This window comes from Gallus gallus, chromosome 2, assembly GCF_016699485.2.
Source record: "Gallus gallus isolate bGalGal1 chromosome 2, bGalGal1.mat.broiler.GRCg7b, whole genome shotgun sequence".
Classification (NCBI taxonomy): Eukaryota; Metazoa; Chordata; class Aves; order Galliformes; family Phasianidae; genus Gallus; species Gallus gallus.
The window spans coordinates 88,285,958-88,310,412 of record NC_052533.1 but is presented as its reverse complement, the minus strand read 5'-3'; the positions used below and the strand labels follow the sequence as shown (position 1 = coordinate 88,310,412).

The 24,455-nt window shown below is 40.0% G+C and overlaps 1 protein-coding gene across 2 annotated transcripts in view; it reads right to left on the bottom strand.

Annotated features, from left to right (window-relative positions):
- TMEFF1 (transmembrane protein with EGF-like and two follistatin-like domains 1) overlaps window positions 1-24,455 on the bottom strand; it is a 119,849-nt gene that overhangs the window by 48,664 nt on the left and 46,730 nt on the right. For both annotated transcript variants that reach the window (XM_015282401.4, XM_040696424.2), the window contains exon 2: window positions 1,946-2,055. In XM_015282401.4, the coding sequence (XP_015137887.1) occupies window positions 1,946-2,055 (110 nt within the window). The remainder of the gene's footprint in view (window positions 1-1,945; window positions 2,056-24,455) is intronic.

The window sequence follows — 24,455 nt, the reverse complement described above, 5'->3', positions numbered from 1 at the left end:
TAGATCCCTGCTTCTTTCTTCCAGTGTTGGTTTAGTTGAAGCACTGCACACAAATTTCTTTAATTCCTTTGCACAGCCTTGTGCTATCAGCAATAAAATTAGCTGGTCCTCATACAGCTTTGCACATAGAGAACCCAACAGTGTAGGCTGAGTATTGGTTGCCTGGGGTATTTTGGTGGACCTAGCTTCTGTTGAATAACTAAGGTTGAAATTTACACAAAGAATTCAACCTGCCATACCTGAAAAATATGACACATTCTCCTCATGATTAGACTTCTTTCCTTAAATATAGGATACATTTTTCAAGTACAAGTAAACTTATAATTAGCTTTAAAATAGCACTGGCTTTAAAAATGAGCTCCTACAGAAAAACTACCAGCTTATCACATGAGACAGTTACTTATTTTAGTCCTCCTGACCTGGATATTGGGAAGTTATAAAATTTACCACCTACAGAAAATAAATGAAACCTTTGCTTAGCCTAGGGTTGAGTTTCTTTCCATTTTAAAAACCATTATTGGGTTTTGATTTTATAGTTTTTCATAAATAACAGTTACAGCAAGAATGAAGGCTGATGAATAAAATTCTTCTCCTAAGATTTTTTTCTCACTTTAAAATGCAAGCAGATCTCATTTTTCCTAGGAGATGTAAGCTGCACGATGCCTTCAGTGTAGGTACCCACCTGAACAACACTACATCAAAAGCCAGCTCTGAAAGACCAGGATCCAAAACCAGTGTAAGATCACACACACACTGTCGCTATTCTGGTTCCCCTTGATTTATTATTTATTGGAAACAGAACACAAAATTATTTTCAAAGCACTGAATGATAGCCCACACCAGAGCTGGTTGGTAACACTGCTAACTCCTGTAGTTTTATCTGAGTTTCAATATTTGATACTTTTGTCCTGGATATAAAGTATGAATTCAAAGTATCTCATGAACATGATTAGAGGGCTAGAGCACTTCTCCTACGAAGAGCTGGGCTTGTTCAGTCTAGAGAAGATTCCAGACATACCTCACTGTGGCCTTCCAGTACTTAAAAGGAGTTTATAAACAGGAGTGAGACCTGACTCTTTACACAGTCTGATAGTGACAGGACAAATGAAAATGGTTTTAAACTAAATAGAGAAGATTTAGATTAGATGTCAGGGGGAAATTCTTCACTGAAAAGGTGGTGAGGCACTGGCACAGCTGCCCAGAGAAGCTGTGGTGCCTCATCCCTGGAGGCACTCAAGGCCAGGTTGGATGGGGCCCTGGGCAGCTGAGCTCGTGGGGGGCAGCCCTGCCCATGGCTGGGGGGTGGGCTTTCAGGGCCCTTCCAACCCAAACCATTCTGTGATTCTATGATTCATTCCATGATTATTCTCTTTTCTCCAAAAAGGTTTGGGGTAGGATTGCCATGATTGTCACAAAAAGTGTAAACTTCAGGCACAAAAATCAATGAAGCAAATTGAACTTGTTATTCACTACTTTGTAAAGTTCATTTTTTTTTTTAAATCAATTCTCACCACTTTTTTGTTTTCCTGAGTGGGAATAATTCACTCAATAAGCTCACTCTCATTCAATAAACTTTATGACCACTGCTGGTGATCCTGTTACTATCTAATTTTCACTGCCCACTCAGTACATTTACATACTTTTGTCGTTTTTCCTGTTTGGATACAATTTAATTTAATTCTTCTTATTGCTGTTGCTGTTGTTATTTTCAGCCTGCAAGTATTGAAGGCCTGTGACTACCAAAAGAAGTAAATGAAATTTGGGGAACGTGACTGGAGGCATCCCCTACCTATAATCCAGTTCTGAGTTGATTAACGGTCTACAGAGATGGTGCCAAGCTCACCATCTCCCCAGGCAGGAAGTATGGGAAGAAAAACAATCAAGTTGCCTCTGGATTTTCCAGAGTCTGACACAAAAGGCAAATGGAAAAGTGAGCACTCCTTACCTGGAACTGACAGGCACATTTCAGGCCATCGCCCTCTTCCTTACACACTCCCCCGTATTTACATGACGATTCATCACACACTCTTACATCAGATTCTTTTACATTTAACTCTGTGAAAAAAACGTAGAGAAAGGAAACAGAAATTGAAACATAAGTAATTTTGAGGACTGTAGCCCCCTCCTCAGTGGCAGCTTCATTGTATCGGTCAGCAGCCACAGCTCAGCTCTGCTTCACCACCTGAAGAGCTGTCCAGCAGTGCCAAAATCACACCCTCTCTGCCAGGGATGCCAAAAACACAACACAGTGTGTTTAAACTCCTATAATTTGCTTGCATTGCAGGAGGCAGAGTAATGAACCAGAGCCCTTCTGTCTTAGCTGCTGCATAAAACTACGGCACAAAATGGAACTCCTGCCCCACTAAGCTTGTAACAGAGGTACAACTGGCAAACTGGCTTGTGATGCACAGAGGACAAAGAGGCTGACACATCAGCTGCATAAGTCATAGTTCCTAACACAACAGCTGTTTATACAGCATCACTTTTTTAGAGTGTATATTCTTTTGAAATATATATTTAATTTGAACCATATATAGGAGAAAGAAGAGTAGAAGGCACTGGAGGGATAATGGAAGCAGTCAGTGTTAGCCCAAACGTAACCTTGTGGCCTCAGTGCAGTGGTGCTGCTATTGCTATTGATTACAATGAAAAGGGGAAGACAGTACCACAGGCACTGGGAAAATCCACCACAGATGTTAAAGAGGGCACTGAATGACAGTTCTCAAAAGGACCTTCTGTGCTTGGGCTTGAGTCAGAATCCTGAACACTCTACAGCAACACAACCCACTAAGAGATTCAATGACAGCACTAGTTTTTAAAATGATGTCTGTAACTTTTAATAAGGAAGCTCTATCCATAGAGCTGGCTTAAACAAAACATTAATACCTGCCATTCAGAAATAGGGAGAGGTAGGTAAAAAACAGAGGACAATAATTCTCCCTGCCACTTGCAGTCTAATACATATGTACATATGTACATATTATTATCAGTAAAGTCACCCTCTTGCTCATAGTGCTGCCAATGCTTTGTTATAGCAGCAACAGCCACCATCCAAAACTGCTCCTGAGGGAATATATAGCATTATACATCACCCACGTAATACATATTAATAAATATCCATTACACAAAAATGTATCTCAAATGATGTTACAACTTATTATGTCCTTCCATATTTAACATAGTGCAATGGCATAATTTTCCACAGAACTAAAGCTACAGGGACATTATAGCACAACAAAGTCCCAGTTCCAATCCCGAAGTTTTCTTAACTGCAACAAAAAATTGAAAAACTGTTGATTTTTTTTTCATATATGTCCATCACTCCCAAAGACATAAACGAGGAAGGCAAGGCGTGTAACACTGAGTAGCCAGATATTGTCGTTGCCATCACAACCCCGTGCACGTGTTCTCTTTAATGTCACCATTTATCAAGTGTGATTGCTATGTTGTAGGACCCGAGTTAATGCGACAGAACATTGCAGCTTTTCAATTTAGTGTGTTCATAATTTGCTCCTGAAGGAAACGTGCATTTCCTTCTCCTTGTGAAGATCTGCTCTGTGAAGATGAACAAACTATCAAAATTAATTAAGAGGAAATGATTGTCATATCCGAAAGGAGAATCCCCTTTTTGGCGACACCACATTTCAGAGAACATAATTTATAAAAGGGAGTAACCACGCCGACAAATTACAGTGCTAACAGCTTTCACAATCCTCTTCTCAGGAGCTCAGGGCACTGAACAGATGGGGGCTCCCCATTCTCAACTCCTCCCCTCTTTAAATGAGCTCACAGTATGCTGGTGCTATCCGCTCTTCAACACCCCATATCAGTGGAAGCAGCCACTTGGCAGCTGCAACTTGTGCTTGAATTCCTGAGGTCTACACACTGTCCAAGTACCCAAGCAGCTTACTGAAGAGTTTCCCCAGTCTCTGCGTTCTCCCAGCGTAAGTTATAGATCACTATATAGATCACTATATAGATATAGCCCCAGCTGGGCTGGGACTGGCAGGTCCCAGCCCAGCTCCAGCAGAGCCACCCAGAGTAGGGTGCCCAGGCCCATGAAAAGGCTTTTGGAGATCTCCAAGGAGACCCAACAGTCTCTGGGCAGCCTGTGCCAGTGCTCCAGCACCCACAAAGCAAAGAAGTACTCCAGATGTTTAGACAAAACCTCCTCTATTCCAGTTCATGCCCATTACCTCTGGCACTGGGCACTGCTGAAAAGAGCCTGGCTCTTTGCACCTTCCCTTCAGGTATTTAGGGACATGGATGAGATGTCCATGAGCCTCTTCTCAAGGCTGAACACACAATGAACTAGAAGATAGAAAGAATGTGGTAGAGAATGATTCCTTGTAAGCTCCCCTCCTTCCCAAGGAACAGACTTCGTTTTTTAAAAAGTCCCCAGGAAGAGGAATTAAGATGACAGAAACAACACAGTTATAACTCTGTCACTTAATTTTCTGAGTGGACTGCCTTTCTTTCTATATAAATCATAAATACTGATTACACGCTTTTTGCATAAGCAATAAAGGCCTAGCAGGAAAAGTCACTCAGAGACGTGGAGGTAAAGTGATTTTCCAAAACTGTATGAAATGCAAGATACCCTGGTGATTGGCTCTTGAATGTGACAGATGAACTTTATTCTCATAGAATGACATCTAATCCCTGCTTCCATTCAGCAGCAAATTCAAGCAGCAGTAAAATCAGAGCTCTGACATGTGTGTGATTATATTCGACAAAATCACGAGCACTGAGAAGTGTGGTAGCCATAATGACTTCCACATCTATAGCGTTTTGCTCAAAAGTGAATAAATGAGAATGGATGTTAAGACGAGCAGTAGATGTCTTGCATGTCTGAGACAAGCTCTCTCTTGAATGGAATCCCCACAGAGAAAGAATTAAAATGGAGTTTCAGCGATTATTTCCAGAAGAATGGAATGATTATCATCATATGTGAGAATAGACCTAGAAATGGATGAAGATCACGCAGCAAATGGTCTAAGATAATTTCAGATATGTTTCCTTAATGCCTATTGCAACTCATTTCCTAGACTTTTAGCAGGTATAAATAAGAGGAAGCCTCACTATGATTCATTACATACAGGGGGAATGTTGTAAGTAGAAATCTATCAGCTCCCAGGAGAAAATTAGCGCAATTAAATCAAGCTTCCAAATTTATGATAAAATTAATCTCCGCAGACCTGAAATGAGGTATTACAAGTGACTTGCTGGTATCTGTTCAACCAGTACACTTCCAGGTGGGGTGGGGAGGGACCTGCGCAGAGCAGCCTGGCTGCACCACATCCAGGTCTTTTTGGTGTTTCATGGGGGGGGGGGGGGTTCCTCCTCTTTTGAGAAAAATTTACTTTGTGATAATGTGACACATCAGTAAAAATAAGTAAAGCCTTTTCCATTTTGTCTCCTTTTGGAGAATTCAGAATACAGCTCAATACAAGTAGCTGGAGAATGGCTTTTTTCTGTGACCTCAACATGCACACTGCTCTGAGGCACAAACCTCTAGCACCAAGCTAAATTACACGTGTCAAAATTCTGAACCTGAAGATGAAATCCAATTTGTAGTTTAAGCACACCACATGTGTTTCTTCCATCTGGATGCCCAGAGAATAAAATAAATTCTAGGATGGGCAAATCCAGTAACTTCATGAGCAATTGGTTTTTTCAAAACTTGTGGTTCTACTGGGGTTGGCAGCTGTACATGATGATGGTGAATGGATACAAGGAAACAAAAAACACCTTTCTCACTTGGAAGTGAGTGTAGGTGGGGGATACAGGCAATGCTTACAGCTTCAACCTTTTCAGTACTTCACCTGAGGCAGGAAAAACCTCTTTGTCACCCTATTGATTAAACAAAGTTCCAAGAACAGCTGGAGCAGGTCAACATTTACTTGGAAAAGAGTGGCCAAAGGAGTAATTATGTTATGTGAGGTACACTGAAGTCCACAAAGTATACTGGAGATAGTGCTGTTATGACTGGATGAGTTCTCAGCACCACAGAAATTCAAAATCTGCAGAAACTCTACTACCCCCTTGACCAACCTTATGACTCTGGAATGGCTTCTCTGGGTGGTGATTTTGGGAAACTACTTAGGAATGATTAGAGAGAGTAATGGGGAAAAAAACACCGAAGAAACAAAAAAGGACACTTTCCTCTTAGGGATTATGAAGGTGAGCTGTTCATGTGACAAGTACAGTAACAACCTGGGTTTTAAATATAACCCTTGAACAAACCTTTACCAGCCAGTCACATCCTTTGTCCCACACCGAAGTTGACACTCAAGAGTCAAGCTTATGCCTCAGATGTTGTTGTGCACAGCCTGTCCACTTAAACCACAAAGGGGACTTTGAGAGACATCACAAGCAAATAAAATTACCACAAAAAAAAGATTCCTTCAGCATTTTGGATGCCCTTCAGATATCTTTGCTTGCCTGCAGCTGCCAGCTCAGAACAAAACAGCACTGCTCTCCCGCAGACCCCACCAGTCCCATGCAGGTAGTGTTATGTTATTCTCCATTTTACCAATAAATGCAAGTTACAGCCATGTATGATCTAACTTGTTTCTATTTATTTCATTGTCACTCTTCAGCTCCTTGCTGGTTCCTGCTTCGGAATGAGAGGCAATGGCCTGAAGTTGTGCTGTAAGAGGCTCAGGTTGGGTATTAGGAAAAAAGTCTTCTCATAAAGAGCAGTGAGGCCTGCCAAGGGAGGTGGTGGGGTCACCATCCCTGGAGATGTTCAAGAACCGTGTGGATGTGGCCCTGAGGGACGTGGTCAGTGGGCATGGTGGGGATGGGCTGGTGGTTGGACAAGGTGATCTTAGAGGTCTTTTCCAACCTTAATGATTCTATGATGCTATGATACTGCACCTTCTACAATACTTCCACCCATTAGTCTGTTTTTACAGCTCATCCACTGCACTTTCTATGTGCCTTTCAAAACATCAGAGCAACATTCAAGAAGAAGCATGCTTCTGCTGCACAGGTTGAAATAGGAAATTTAAGGAGAAAAACAGCTCTAAAGCAGATATGACTGCAGAGACACTGAAGAAGCGAGGAGCAAGCCCGAGCAGCGACTGAAAAGTAGAGATGCCTTTACTTGCATTTTGTTACTGGAACAATGTGATTTGCTAAGAATAGCTTTTTTCCTGGAGGCTTTGTGGCTTCTTTTAAGACAGTGAAACGGTACATTGAAGATCTAATTCGTACAGGAAACATGAAACAGGGACACACAGTTTCTCACCTTGGCTCTTTGCAAGACAAAGGAAGCAAAGGCTATTTTTGTGGTAGACATGATAGGCATCGGTATGCAACATTCACCAGCACCTTGCTGACATCACTTTTCTCAATGCCTGTGTTCTGACTCTGTAGCAAAAAGCAAAAGTAGGAGCCAAACTTGCCAAATACAGTAAGCTTCTGAAGGTGAAGTGCTGTTCCACTTACTTCATGCCTGTGTGGTGAAGGCGGTTTATTTTGAAACAAGTCAGCATTCAGTGCTCAGATACGTATGTGTATACAAACAGTTCTACAGGAAAGAAGGCCCCAAGGTTTTGCATCACTTTCTTTGGCACCGGCCTCTGATGCAATTTAAGGAAAACATCTAGTACTTACTCATGTTTTGCCTCCATCTTGTGTTCATAAAGTGCTTCACTGAGAGGCAATTCATCCTACAAGACTGTGAGTGAGCAGCCACTACTGCCTGTCCCTGACTAAGTAATTGATGAACAGCTCTGCATTAGATTATCCACTCCATTTTAGACTAGAACTAGGCTAGACCAGAATAGATTAGAACAGTTCATTTGGAAGGGACCAACAAAGATCATTTGATCTGACTACTTGACAACTTCAGGGCTAACCGAAAGTTAAAGCACATTCATGAGGGCATTGTCCAAACACCTACTGAACACAGGCATGGGGCATCAAACTGAGAAGGCATTTTTTCTACTGTCTCCTATCAGTTTTAACAACTGCAGAATACAAAAATCATAGCAATTTGCAAGCTAGAGTTTATAACTGTTGAATCTCTTCTAAGATTCTGTTCTGAGGCTATGGTGGAAGAGTAAGGGAGCAGTCAGACCTCTCAGACAAACTAGTATTACTTGTCCAGACAGATAATACTTGCTTGTGACAGATAAGGCAAAGCAAGACACAATAGACCGTACTATTTTGTTCATTTTAAAAAGTTATTCAAATTCAGGAGGAAAAAAAGGAAACAAACAGAAAACTCTATATTTTCTTTCCCACTTTCCCACTAGGAGAAAACAATTCATTGGAATAGACTTAGAAGTTATGTGAGAAAAAAAAATGAAATGCTTAGAATGAATTTACCTTAAAAAAACATAGACAGTTGTAGTCTAATGGAATTAAGATCCTCCCGAACATTTTTTTTAATTGGTCAATGAATGGGTGCTTTGGGTGGCTGACAGCAAATCTAATGCTTTTGAAACAACCTTAAGCAGTATTATAGAACTACTAAAACCTGTTTTGTTGTCTTGATGCAATATTTAAGAGTCAATTGTGCAGAAAAAAAATGCTGTACTTTGGCTCTCAAGAATGCTAACTGAGCGAATAAAGCTTGAAATATTTCCCTAAAACTACTTTTACAAAACTGCATTAACATTTGATTGCTTAAGTGCCGTCCAATTTACCTAGGATGATTATACTTTTACATTTCCAGTCACGATAATCTCCTTCTAAAACACAGAGAAAACGAATGCATACATGCTGCTAAAGTAATTAGTATTCTTGCACACAATAGGAAACCACAGCAAATTTTAACAACTAGCACTCACACAGCAAGGTAACAAGATTGGCTTTGAACCTGAGAGTCTCCCACACTGCAATTATTCGCATTACCAGTATGCCTCAGACTAACTCCATTCAGTGTGAAAAAAGTGAGGAAAGTGTCAGAGTGATGAGTGTTTGGATGACAGTTCTGTCAAAATATTGGATTCAGCCCATAGTGCATTTCTGTTTCCATCATACAAAGAAAAAAAAATGTATTTGTAGAGAAAGTTGAGGCACTTTTTGTTACATTAAAAGCTTTGACAATATTTCAGAAATTATGTATAATCTGTAGGTGAGCATTTCAGCAAATGGTACAAATTGACTGGCTGTGCAACTACTTGGAGACAGCCAAAGATGCACTAAGAACGTGAAATGGTTTTCTCTCTCGGAAACATATTTGTTGGTATCAGGGTCAGGTGGTGCAGCAATCTGGCACAAGGCACAGATTTTGTATGTGTTTCTCTTAGCAGCCACCTGGGACACTGCCTTCAAATTTTGTCTGCAAAGCAGAATCTGTCTTACTACAACAAGTACTGAACATGATTATGAAAGGCTCTTACAAAGAAATTAGCAAGTCAATTAATATTTTTACATAAAATTAAAATATTAGGGGGGGGGGGAAACCACAATACACTCTTATAGCATATTTACAGGAAGATTACAACAGGTATTACCAATAATAGTCTCTAGAGAAACCACAACTGTGCAAAGCAGTGACTTTCCGGAGTGCCTCAGTTGGTTTCCTCCAACAACTGTTGCACTCACTGGGCAATTTTGGCCAAATCTGACAGTGGGTGAGGCCTGAGACACTGACCTCCCTACAGGTTTATGAAAAATCAGTAGCTGCTTGGAAAAGGTTCCAAATTTACCTTAATTGGAGGAGCTGAGAGAACGTATACCACAACAAGGCTCATGTGATCAAACCATGAGCACGCACAAAATAAGCAGTCACTGTTCTCTAGCAATGATGCCATTATGGTCCCTATGGTCCTTTGTGACTTGGAAATTGAAATTTGAATGATACAAACATGTTCAAACACATCTATTTTTTAGGGCTGCACAGGTGATGGTAAAATCAGGAATATTTCAACCAAAGGTAGCTGTAAAATTAGTTTTCATGGGGGCTGCATGCTTCAGTATTTGTTTTCTAAAATTGCCAGATACCCTGACAAAATAAATGTCCAGAAATTCAGTAGAGTGACCAATCTCTGGCGACTGTGTACCCTGCTGTGGCTCCGTCCTATGCCAAATATGACTTCTCAGCTTACTTTTAAGATCTGAAAAGCAATATTCTACAACCGGTGAGAGTTTTACTTGGATGACCAAGGAAATGCATGGGATAACTGATGTGTTGCTGAACACCACTGCCTGTACGAATGCATGCACTCTGGTCAGTTCAAAAACAGTGCTTTCACACTTCATCAGCCCTCTTCAACTAGCAGGACTATGAATTTTTTTGTTTGCATAAAGGAAACTGTTGACTTCTGACTGCTGTGCAGCACATGTATTACATGGTCAGGGGGGAAATATTATTTGTCCTCATTCTCTTAATGCCTACTTGCTCTCTTTCAGTCTGCACTATAAATGGTCATACATCTAAAATATTTCCAAGTGCCTTGCTATGGGTTTGCTGCATCTCTTCTCCCCAGATCCCCAAACTAGGGCTCTCTGCCTGCTTTCTAGCATCACCCCCAGTGCAGAAACCAAGCAGGCAAGCACACTGCTCCGAGGGAAGTTATAGCTTTGTCTACTCGATCTTCTTCCTGAAGAAATCTTTCTATGCCTAATTATAAGTGAAGATGAATATTTTAGTCATGTTTATTAGGAAATTGGAGAGATATTTCCTAAGCATATAGACCAGTGACAACCTATTCAAACACTCCCGAACAACACAGCTCTCATTTACACCTAGAGCAGTGTAAATCCCTAGATCTTGAAGGCCTAAGCAAAGTAAAATGGTGTCAAAATCAACACCAAACCAGATAATTACCTTCCTTACATTACAGAGAATTTATTCTTTGCTCTGTTGGTAATACGTAACTCAGGTTGAAAACCTCTGTTTTGTGGCTGAAACATGAGCAGAAATCAGTGCAAGCTCAAGCACGTGTGAAGTGTGTCCCTTTACCATAAGGCCTGTATGTTTTTCTCACTCTTGAGCTCATATCAACACAGGCTTGATTCAGCATCATGAAAGTCCCAACACGAAGCTGTAATGGTTTCCACTTTCCTGCCAGGGCACAAAAAAATCAGTAATTTTTTAAGAAATCAGTATTTCCACTCCATATTTAGGATGTGACCTCCTCAGAAAAGGGTGTCTATCGTTTCACCTCTGTGACATTTGAATACCAAAGTACGCATAAAATGAAAGCATAAACCTTTCCGGAACAACAAAGGGTGCTTAAAAATTCAGGCTCTGCACAAAGATTTACACTTTCCTCTAATGAAAACTACAGAAGTTGCTTGGGTCCTGTCTGTTTTATTTTATTTTGAACACGTTCGGGGGCCTGGGAAATCGAAAGTGTGTTGTTGGTTTTTTTTAATTCAACTTTTTAAAAATAAGTAAATTTCAAGGATAATGAAAACACTAGCGAAAACCAACACTTCTTCATGGACCTTTGAAGATAAACCAAGCCACAGCACTGCGAAAGACTGTACAGCTTCAATCAGATTATTATGCAGGCTCTGCATATTACACAGATTATCAATGACTGCAAAAAATGCTTCATGGGGAAAAATGGAAATATTTTAAAAATGCAAAAGGAATGTATACATGTATTCCAAACTCAGTCTTTTCACTAATTATATTTTCAGTGTTCATTACTGGCTCCTAAGCTGCTCTTCTCCCCTCCTTCTTTCCCATTTTTCTAAACATTTTTCCTTTAGGCATAAAAAGACAATACCTGGAATGCCAAGCTCTTTCATTTATCAGTTATAAAGCCAAGAAAAAATAGGTGGTTTTGGCCGAATTTCTACAGTGTACACAGTGGCTTTCAGTGAGAAACAATACTGTTTGCAATGACGTTTGCCATTTATCACACATAATCTATGGCTTCAGTCCTATGAGCACTTGGACCGAGACTTAACCTTCAGCATCTCTATGATCTAAATAAACGAAATGGAACTGATGATGTGTAAGATGAAGAATGTCTTTAAGTGCTTGTAGGATGAAGGAACTTTTGAGGACCTAATTTTTATGCAAATAATAATTAACATGATTAGGGCTTTGGTCTATTAGAGACAAATTAGTAGAATTAATTATAGTCTGGAGGAGTATTTTAAGTTGCCATTTATTTCTTATATTTGAAATCTTCCTTTAAAAGTTGCAGAAAATATTTGACAAAGAGTTTTCAGATAGTGTATTAATCTGCCCTTAATTATTCACTCTCAAAGGGGAAAATGCTGCTGTCTGCAAGATGACTTGATAGCAGAAAACTAAAACGTGGCCTCTAAATAGCTTAAATTTTAAACATTACTCATTACTTCCAGTCATTATCATTAACAACTACGTGGAATACTGCAGTACCTAGAGGCTGCAGCACGGATCTGATCTCCCTTCTGAAAGGCATGTATAACAGCCAGTCCATGACTTGCAGCACAAGCAAAGAAGCTATAGAAACTATGATACGAATTAGATATTATCATGCCCATTTCACTGGATGAGGAAGAAAAGTAGAGGGAGATAAAATGATTTATCAAAAGTTACAACAGAAGGCAAGGCAGGATGCCACATCAAGTTCATGCAATTGCTTAGCTACCAGGTTTAACCACCTTCCCTTTAACAGAAACATCTTCAGTAATACTACTAGAAGATGACGGTGGTCACCAAAAATTGATCAAATACAAATGATTTAAGGAGTAAAATAAACATTAACTCGTGAAGACAACTAATGCCAGCTAAAGAGCTACACCGCTGTATTAATGTAGCTCATGTGACTCATCTGCTCTATTCAAGTAGCTTATAATCACTGCTCAAAAGTCAAAGAATCATGGAATGACTTGGGTTGGAAGGGATCTCAAAAATCACCTAGTTCCAACCCCCAGCTCTGTTCTCGCTGTATGGCTGTAACAGAGCCTGATGCAGATAGCACACCAGCAATGTGTTTCTCAATCCTACTAGGAAAGCACTTGTTTATTTGGAAACACACAGCAAGTGGGACTGCTTCTTGAGCAGAAGTGCATGGGAAGGTGGGGGAGTCCAAACACACTTTTGAGGTGTGTTTTGCCCCAGCCAGGATGAGACAGAGGAGAAAAGAAGACTAGAAACAGGAGCATAGATTGGGCTTAAACCAAGAACAGTACCTTTCTTCAAGAAGGAAACAGCTCTTGCCCATTCAGTTTTCTGTGAAAGAAGCCATAATTCCCAAGTAGCAGTATTCTGACGAAAACGTCCCATCTCCTCTCTCTCTTTCCAGCCACATGAGGTTCTCCAGGAAGGGATCCATGCCTCAGGTAGCTGTAAGAGAGACCATGTCTGCAAGTCTCTGCTCTTGGTGTTGCTCAAGGCTGACTGAATGTGTGGAGAAAGCTGCTGGATGAGGACAATCCAAGTGACACTTTCCAAAAACACTCACAAATTACCTGTCTTCTGATGGCTGTGAACGTGACTAAGTTTTTTGAGAACACCGCAAAACTTTAAACTGATAATAAATCTTATTTCTGAGTTCAGGAAAATGGAGGAACCAGACAAACTTAGAAGTGAAATTCTTAAACAAATGTGTAACCCTCCAAGCCGCTGAAAACATGGAGAATAAAGATCCAACTTGATGACTGAGGTGGTGGTCACAGGACAGGAAAGTCTTCACCCAGGACAAAATTTCAAATCTAATTCAAGATAGCAGTGACTGAAACATATCTGGAGGAAGCTGAGTTGCCTTCACCAGAGAAATTCCACAAAGCATTTCCCATGTCTCAAGCACCCATGCAGTGCTACTCCTGCAAACAATTTAGGCAGCTCTGAAGAGATCAGCCATCATCCTCAACCTAGTATCTAAGGAGATAAATAAGCTTAGAGAGCTAAGGATAGAGGTAACACCATCTGTGGCAATGCATTTAACACTACAAACGCCTGACTGCAATGGTATTTTCAGTGTTGATAAAAACTGACAGAGTTGAGACAAAGAAAAATCTTACAGAAAACAGTCTTCTTGCAGTGATAATGATTAGGGACTTTTTGAATAATCTTAGTCAAGCTCTTTTAGCAAGATCTTCATTGATGCTGCTGACTGGTTCCTTGTATGCCGGATTGCTGAAGGGCTTGTGCAAACAAATAACTGGAAACATCTTCCCTGCAACTCCCAAATGCTGCTCACAACAGTTTCATATAAACACAACCTTACTTGTAACCAGGTGAGGGAAATCAGCAGGGCCTCCTGGCCATCTCTTACATGCTATATTCTGCTCCCAGCAGCTGTAAATTCAACACTTCACTGAGCATTAAATTTACTCTCAAGAAACATTTTCTAAGAGAGGTGACAGAGTTATTGCGCTGTTGTAGCTGTGGAGGCAGATGGCAGTGCGCCAAAACTCCAAGAAAATTTTAAATTAGAAATCTGACCATCTGCTACAGGTGGAAAAACAAAGGTTTTCACACCCATGTTCCTCCCTTAGTTTTGTAATTTTCCTGGTACTGAAATGCACGGTGTGGTGAGCAACAGATGCCATATGCTTCCTGACTACTCCTTATTTGCAGCTGATAAACACTGGAATGTATTAAATAAGAATGAATTCCTGAATCTCCTTCATAAATTGCATTATGCTATGATATTATTACTCAGTCTTTATCAAGTATGTTGCCCAGAGAGGTGGTGGATGCCCCATCCTTGGAGACTTTTAAAGCCAGGCTGGACAAGGCCGTGAGCAACCTGATTTAGCGGTAGATGTTCCTGTTCATTGCAGGGGAGTTGGACTAGATGACCTGTAAAGGTCCCTTCCAACTCAAACAATTCTATGATTCTAGATTGTCGAGACTAGGTGTAGGACTCTACACTTGCTTCTGTTGAACCCCATCAGGTTCCTCCCTGCCTAAGTCTCCATCCTGTCCAGGTCCCACTAAATGGCAGCACAACCTTCTGGTGTGTCCACCACTCCTCCTAGCTCTGTATTATCAGCAAACTTGCTGATAAACTTGGGTGGACTCTATCCCATCCTCCAGATCACTGATGAAGATGTTGAGTAATCATTGATGAAGATGCTGAACAAAGGCATATATATAATAAGGCATATGTATTATATGTATTATATGTAATTAGTTTTATTGTATAATTGTAAAAAATTAAAAGTATAATAATATATATAATGAGGCATATATATAAACATTAAATTTCAATTGTATACATTGTTATAATACCTTATGCGCTATTCAACTCCTCACTTTGATTCTATCTTGTCTGTACCAAATAGGAAGAAGAACAGAGCCTCTCAGCACATCTAGAGCCATCTACTGACAAAGCAGCTACTTCAAAGGTCAACCTGCACTTGACAATATGGAAAGTAACTAAAATAAAATAAAATAAAATAAAATAGAACAGATTTTCACAGCAGATGAAAGATTTGCAGATGGTTCTGAGGTGCAGGATCCAACAGGAAGTAAGACCAGCCTGTGGCCATCTTGTTCTTCCTTAGTCTCTGCTTCTCTCTGCACAATGCTCTGTGAGAAAATTTGTGCCTCTGGGTCCATCAGAGGCACATATTTAAAGCAGACCACCTCTAAGGGCCCCAGGAACAGGCCCAGTACTGGAGGATTCCAAAGACACCATAAGGTTGTCTAAACCCCAAGCACCCTATACCTCAGCCACTTTCACACACAGCAAAGATGTTTGTAATGTCCCCCCGGCAGCACTGTGTTTTCCAGAATGAGCTTTGCAGTATGAAGATGCAGCTGATGCACTTTGAGCATACTAAAGAATTGCTAAATGGTTATGAACAGACCAGATTGATTGTTTAGGGACAGAGAAGTCACATTTCCACAGCTGTGACCTTTTTAGGATTACTACAGAGATATGCAAAGGAAACTTGGCCGAGTTTTATTTTTAGTGCATGGCTTTTATAAACAGATCAAACCTGATATGGCATCCTGATGGGTAATTATGCAGTCACTTTATCAACCTTGCACTCTTCATAAATTTCTCTCACTTCATGCAGATTTCCCACAAAAGCTCTTTGGGGGCTAATCTCTTGGTGGTTTAGTGATGGCGGAAAAACCTTTCTTTTCAGCAAGGCCATCTGAGGTCTTGATACAATAAGATATTAAACACATAAATCTGCTATTTTGCCATTGCAGGACTTTAGAAATATTATTAATAGGTAATCTGTAATTTTGAAGATAAATGTGGGACTTTAAAAACTGATGAAAATATATTTCAAAACCAAGGTAAATAGTAATGCAGTTAGATCAAAGTAGAGGAAAGATAAGACGATGAAGAGAAGTGGAAAGAATCAGCAAAAGGATGGCAGAGATTATGAAAAATAAGAAAAAAAGTCTTGGAAGGCTTCAGTAATTACACTGAGCTGCCCCATATTATAGGAGTTTTCACTATCACTCAGTTGCCATGTAATGTTTTCAAAATTGATTTGAAAACATAAATGTAACATCTTTATTTTAAATTTAGACTCTAGACTTTTATTAAAAGGACTCAGAGATAGGTGCATTAGATAGTTCAGGGTAAAAGAATTGGCTAAAAGCACTCACTGTTTAGAACAGCATGAAACTTATAAAATCTTTTACCCATGTCATGTAATTTTACACTTTTTCCTGCATGACCTTCCTCCAAGTTGATGCACAGACTTTAGAAATAGACATCCAACACATTAAGATGAAAGCCAAACGCTTCATGTAGAATCCCATTGTACAACACGCAACGGGATGCTCATGTAAAAACTGCTTTCCATGTCCAAGCTAGACATTCTAAGGACAGCAAGTAGCTCATCTGTTGAGTGCATGAACTAAAACAGCCCTGGGTTCACTCTTGTAGCATGGAAGGGCAAGGCAACACTGGACCAAACTCAGAATCATAGAATGGCTTGGGTTGGAACGGACCTCAAGGATCATCAAGTTCCAAAGCCCCTGCCAGTCGCTAGATCAAGTAGTAGATCAGGTTGCCCAGCACCCCATCCAACCTGGCCCTGAACACCTCCAGGGATAGAGCATCTGCAACCTCTCTGGTCAGCCTGTTCCAGCACCTCACCACCCTCTCATTGAAAAACTTCCCTCTGACACCTAATCTAAATCTCCCATCCTTCAGATTAAAACAATTCTCCCTTGTCCTGTCACTATCTACTCATGTAAAAAGTTGATTTCCCTCCTGTTTATAAGCTCCCTTTAAAGACTGGAAGACCACAGTGTGATTTCCCCACAGTCTTCTCTTCTCCAGACTGAACAAACCCAGCTCCTTCAGCTCATCCTCACAGGAGAAGTGCAACAGCCCTCTGATCATCTTTGTGGCCCTACTCTGGTCCCTCTCCGAAAGCTCAACATCTTTCCTTTGTTTGGAGCCCTGGACCTGGATGTAATACTCCAGATGGGACCTCACAAGGGCAGAGTAGAGAGGGACAATCATCTCCCTCGCCCTGCTAGCTACCCCTTTTTTGATGCAGCCCAGGATACCATTGGCCTTGCACGCTGTAAGCACACGCTATGGGCTCACATTAAGTTTTCAATCTACCAGGACCCCAAGTCCTTCTCAGCAGGGTTACTCTCGAGGAGTTCTTCTCCCAGTCTGCATACATATCTGAGATTACCCCAACCCAAGTGCAAAACCTTGCATTTTGCTTTGTTGAACCTCCTCAGTTTTATGTGGGCCCACCTTTATAATTTATCAAGGTCCCTCTGGATGCATCCCTTCCTCCTGATGTATCAACTGCACTACTCAGCTTGGTGTCATCAACAAACTTGCTGAGGGTGAACTCGATCATCTATATCAGTAATGAAGATGTTAAAGAGTCCCAAGACAGACCCCTGGTGGACATCACTCATCATTAGCTTCCACTTGGACATACAGCCAATGACCACAAACCTCTGGCTGCGACCTCCCAACCAATTCCTTATCCACTGAAGAGTCCTCCCTTCAAATCCATCTTTCTCCAATTTAGAGATAACAATGTGGTGGGGAAGCATGTCAAAGGTCCTGGATGAGTCCAGGTAAGTGACATCAGTTGTGTTCCTTTTGTCCACTGATGCTGTTACTCCATCATAGAAGCACACTAGATTGTTCAGGCGTCACCTTCCATTGGTGAAGCCATTCTGGCTGTCCTGGATCACCTGCTAGTCCCTTATGTGCCTTAACATGTCTTCCAGGAGGATCTGTTCTATGATTTTCCTGGTCACACAGGTGAGGCTCACTGGCCTGTAGTTCCCTGGGTCCTTCTTCCTCCCTTTTTTATAAATAGGAGTGACGTTTCCCTTTTTCTAGTTACCAGGCACTTCACCACTTCTAAGTAGTTCAGAAGACATGAAGCCCATGACACAGCTAAAGAAATATGTTTTCAGTTATTGTCCTTTAATTCTTCCTTCTCACCATTGAATATTACCTGCAGTTGTTCTGCATTGCTCAGCTGGACGGCATTCTTCTATGGATAGAAAAGATCTTTAAAATAGCATACCTCAAAGTCTTTTTCAGAGCTCACTCGTCCCCTTCTCATTTCCACCTCTATTGTGAAGTGATGTACATCTTCCCTATTTTGTGTATATTGAAAAGAAACCTTTGACAAAGTCACATTTCCGTGGATAACGGGGAAATGACCTTGCATTAAAAGACAACTGCAAAGATCTATAATTTAATGTTAGCATTAAAAAGTAAGATATAAACAAAATAGCTGAAAAGAGCTGAAAAAGTCCATCTTTCAGAATTACAGTATATAAGTCACCAAAAACTTAACACCATTACAGTGGGCAGGGAAATTTTATTCCATATTATTTGTGGGCAATTCCAACTTTTTTTGCTGATCTCTTATCCTTCTTCTCTTAGGCTTTCTAATTTTCATGTTAACTGAGCGTCAGCTTTCAACATGGAACTCATAGTTAGCTTTGAGGTACACTACCCTCTGTAGGGGAAATAAGATCTGGGTGGGTATTGCAAGAAGTATCATCCACATTCAGAATTTATAAGTAAATATAACAGTTTTAAAGGAAATAAATAAGAAGCTGCATAAAAGTAATTATAGGCTATTGAGGATTATTCTTACAACAAATGCCTTACAGTTTTAAACCAAATAGGGGACCCATTGTTATTGTGAACAAAGGCAGAGAATAAATATGGCAGTAAATCTGATGCAAAAAAAGCTATCATAAAAACACAGTTATGCAACATAAGTCTACTTCATATAGCAAACTCACAACCAGTGATGGGTCAGTAGATCCGTCTTTAGAAACCATATTGACAGTAAATAGAGTGTATTATGTTTTCTACATGAGTGGATTTATATGAGGCTCCAGTAACTATTTAAATAAGTTATTAAAAACAAATTTAACATTTCCCTTCCCCTTCCCAGTATCTTCTTTTGAGATCTAATTCTCTAATGTTCTCTTAAAGCAGAGACGCATACAATACAGTACAAAATTCAGATATGAAAACATCACTTCAGTCATCATGGGAGCATTTCCTATATTTCAGAATGCCTGGATTTTGTATTTCTTACGCTATTTTTTCATCATTATGCCATTTATGCTTCCTGTATCTGATATCTGAGATTTCTATTAAAGGGTCAGATCTTGTGCTCCTATTTTTAAAATGAAATTGAAGAGGACTTTTTCAATGGTGCTTAATCAGTGCATCTTTATGCTACATCATCTCTGTTAATGTTAATATCTTTTTGCAAGATACATCTTTTTGCATCTTCATAACTATCAATATTTTCTATGATAAGCATAAATCTATGAGTAGGACTTATGTTTAGTATAAAGTCTCCATCCTCTGTACTTGAGTAAGTGCCCCAGACACATTTGAACTCCTTAAGAAGGAAATGTGAGCATAAGAAACTAGCATGTCTCTGACCAGTCCTGTAGACAGGACAACCAACACTTCATGATGGCACAAGCCATCACGAGCGCTTCTGCCCTGCTCTCAGGGTGCAGAAGCAAATGTTTTACCACTCCAAGAATTCCCTGTGACTTCTACAAATCATGGAAAGAGATGATGGAAGTGACTATAGGCTTTGGAACACTTGGATGTTGTATTTTAGACTACTTCAGATCCAAAAACTTTTATGCGAGGTTCCCTCCTGTAGACTGTACATCACCAATCATCCATTCCGCTGTGGATGCCTAAATGCTCATACGATAAAGGCTTTCATCAGAAATTCTAAATAACAGAACGCACCAAAGGACTGATCACACAGAGAAATAATTGACCAACACAAAGGAAACAACAGGGCACAGACAGTTGATTTTGACATTACGGAGATGTCACCAGTGCAGCCACCTGTTCCTCTGTCTATTAATAAATGAGTAGGAAGACATATGAATAATAAGGTGAAAAGACTTTATGGTAGTACCAGGTTATTAACAGTGTTAGAAGGCAAGGCTAAAAGAAGTGTTGCAGAGAAACATAAGGTTGAGTGACTGGGATATAAAAGAGGTGATGTTATTCAATGCAGATAAATGTTAAATAACATATACAGAAAAATCTAACTTTTTATATATATACATATTAACAAAAGATCCTGAGATTGTTATTACCATTTAAGAATATAATGCTGGCATTGTAATAGACAGCTTTTTAAAAATGTCAGCTCCAAACTTAACAATGATTTAAGAAAAAAGCAAATTATATGTTATGGATTATTAGGAAGAGAACAAAGAATAAACCAAAGAACACTACTATGCCACTATACAATCTAAAGGTACCCTGCCTTTTTAATAATGCGTGCTGTCTGGTCCATTATCACAAAAAGAACATAGTAGAATGGAAACAAGTTCTGAGAGGAGAAAAGGGAGATGAAAAGTATGGAACACAGTTCCTCTGCAACAGATTTTTTTTCCTTTTCTGAGATATTCCTGAATATATAACCAGTGTCAACATTTTTTTCTGCAGCTGCTGTACAATGAGACCTCTGATGTTTACAGCTGTAAAGCAGTAACAGACATTTGAGTGAAAATCACTATGTAGATAATGACATTATTCAGTGTCTTTGAATTGGAGACTGGAAAACTCTTCAGAAAAATTCTGCAAAGACTTTGAGTTCTGTGTCACAAACTAAATTGGAAGGCATGATCTTCCAAATTATCCCTTGCAATTTGTGTTTTTGTCCACTGAGAGCTTCACATTTTCTAAAAAGTCTGTCTGTCTTTCCTCTCTTTGATAAAGACCAAAACCCAAACCACTGTTTCTATTCTTGTTCTACCAAACACTCTCCTACAGCCCCACTATGACCATCACCATCATTCAGCACAACCCTGAGGAAAGCATTTTCTTGGCACAGAATTTAAAACAGAAAAACAATCCTTTCTAAGGAAATAATCCATGTCGCTTTGTGGTCTCCTCCTGATATAATTTTGGAAGAATTTTGGCTGCCTACCAAGAGGAACTAAAATAATAAACTCGGGCCTAGGGTTAGCGCACCATCACCCTGCTTCTTTAATGGTGCAAAGACTCCAGATCAGCAGCTCAGATCTAGAATCCTTTTACTTATGCTATTGACTGCTTTGGTCAGCCATGTCTTATAAATACGTGTGTCAGTCAGACTGCTGATAAGCAAACATCACAACCCTTATCTTCCAACAGCTTCTCCTCCAGGAGACTGACACAACCCTTGCTGGTTTTCTACCTCCTCCGGTTTCTCCTAACTCAGGATCAGATCCTCACAACAAGATGACTGACAGACAGTCTTCTTCCAATATGCTGCCACTTGATAGGGCATTGCAAAAAACAAATATACAAATTTTCCCTTGCTATGCTGATTGTGACTTGTTAGTATGACCTCCCAAAGCTGGCACAGATTTTTGACCAGAGTGAATAGTGACCAGACAAAGAAGGATGGTTTTAAACTAGAAGGAGTGGAGATTAAGATTTGATATAATCAAGAAATTCTTTAGTGTGAGTGTGGTGAGGCACTGGAACAGGCCGCTCAAATGTAGATGACTCAGTCCTGGAAGTATTCAAGGCAATGCTTGGCTGGATGGAGCCCTGAGCAACCTGGTCTAATGGGAATGAAAATCCCTTCCAACCCAAACCATTCAATGATCTATGAATCTAAGACAAAATAACCAGTCTTGTGTTGTATGTGTCTAACAGCTTTAAGAACACAAGCCTGTTCAAAGAAGAAATCCTCTTTAGAAGTAGGCAAAGATATATTTGAGCAAACACCTGTGCATCTGTACATGTAAAGTTTTGTCTATATTTCATCTATAAAATGGGGTCCAAGCAGCAACAATGATAAAGCCAAGTATTCTGTTTACCCACAGATAAACACAGTATGATCAAAATATTCTTCCAGCATCATAACAATGTGAACAAGAGTAAAAGTAAGGCTTGTCTTCCATTCTGAAGTGGGGAAGAAGGAATTCAGCTGGGTTTTCTTCAAGCTTTCCAGGTTCCTTCAGTGTTTTCCATCTTTGGTGTCAGTGACATCTGTCTGTGTCATATAACACATGTGGGACAGATGTTACATTCAAAGCTGAATACACTGTCTGAGGATTCGGCATGGAATAACGCTGATGGGGAGGACTGAAGGAGAAGCAGACAGCTATTATACACAGAGCTGAAAGGTAAAACTAAGTTGCAAATATTCCTCAGATCATGCTTTGCAGAAATTCACAAACAAGAGGTCTGAAGCTCAGGGTCCTTAAGATTACAAGTGGTTGTACTGAATTTCAGTATTTGAGGTACTACACAGAAAAGCTTCCACATGGAAAGACTCATCAAAAAAGTCATCAATATTACATTACAAATAATTGAAACTAAACTACATCACATAAAAGACAAAGAAACTTTCTCAGCATCACTTTTCAATGCAGGTTACTATTGTGATTGGAGTATGATTTAAAATTGTGGGACAGAGTTGTAGGACAAAGAATACTAGACAATAGAACAGGTGGGTCTACGAGATTTGTTTGTATAAAAAGTTACCCTAAATGAAGCCATTTGAAATCTTTGCTATAAACAACTTTTAGCCCAGAGGAAAATTTTCTGAATGATCGTAAACACCTGATGACAAAGAGAGTAAAACAAATAATGCTTCCTCAGCCGTAATGGTAGAAGAGATGGATAAATAAAGTTAAATATAATTCTGTGACATTCTGTTGGGGGATAAAAGATACAATGCTATTGACCCTTCTTTTTTTCACCTCCTGTTTTGAGAGGGACCTTCCCTCTGTAAGCCCGGCAGCGGTTAAGCCCCTTTGCTAGCATTAGAAGGTGGCACAGTGAAGAGAATAAGCAACAAGAGCAGCATGGTGGTGGATCACTGGGCCACACAGAGGCAAATGCTGAAGGCTCCCAGCTGTTCACAACCCCTGGGACCCACAGTGCTCCCCTACTGTCCCCAGTCAAGAGGAAGAGCTCCCTCCAAGGGAACAGACTCCTGGAGTGATGGAGAAGCACTGCTTGGATATCCTGAAGAAACTGCAAAGCTAACGGCAGGAGCTTCCCAGGAACAGTCAATACAGAAACAACTGGACGCAACAAAGAGTGCTGAAATAAATAATGCATTGCCTTTATTTCTGGGGCAAACTATTGGAGTAACATTCCATTTGGAGCACTGGAGCATTTTTCCTTCAATTTGAAGATGTCATCAGAATGCAGTGGTATCTGCACATGTATTTTGCAACCCTAGTATCAAAAAGATCCCCTTGTAACTACTTGCATTTCCTGAACATTAAATCATTTATCACACTTCTTATCAGGAAGTGCTGGGGAATATTTTAATACCCAATAATACTTTTTGTTGTTGTTGTTTCCCTATCAGCACAGAACTGTAATATTAGTCTGCCTTTGTGTTGCAGTGGGATTTTTAAGAGCTCTGTCTTTCCCCACTTACTCCCACTGACTTCAGGAAGAGAATTAAGACAACGACTGGCATGTTTGAAGCACCTATCATAAAAGTATACATGACTGAAGGGTTAAACACTTGAGCCAAATGTGGAAGGTGTATCCACTTAGAGTAGAAATACACTTGGCAACCTGGTAACATTTATTTCCATATTTAAGGGCTTGGAATGGGCTCTAGACTGAATTTTCTTTGTCAAACACAGGGATGGATAACACAAAGAGTATCTTGGATGCTCCACTCTGAGCAAAAAGTGTCAAAAAGTGCAGCAGTCCGTTTCAAGATGGATGAGCGTCCCGCCTTCTCCACATGTATGGCTACATATAAATCAAGCAAACACAAATCATACAAGTAAATAGCACCATTTTAAAGGCTCCAAAATGTATGGCTTTGAATTCTGTTTTTACTTTCTCCTATCTTAAACATGGAAACAAGAGGAAGCTTTCACAGATGTGGTGAAAGGAAGCACTTTTATCTCCTTCCTCCCTCCTGATTGACTCTTCCTCATCCTCAGTAGGAAAACCGGGATTCTTCTTTGGGGGAAACATTCTGCACTCATTTCCATGCCTAGCACTGCACAACTGAGAACAGAGGCAGACAGAAACTGAGGAAGAATTAGAAAGAACAAGAATTTCATCTCTTACCACATGGGTAACACTCAAGGGAAAGAAATAACT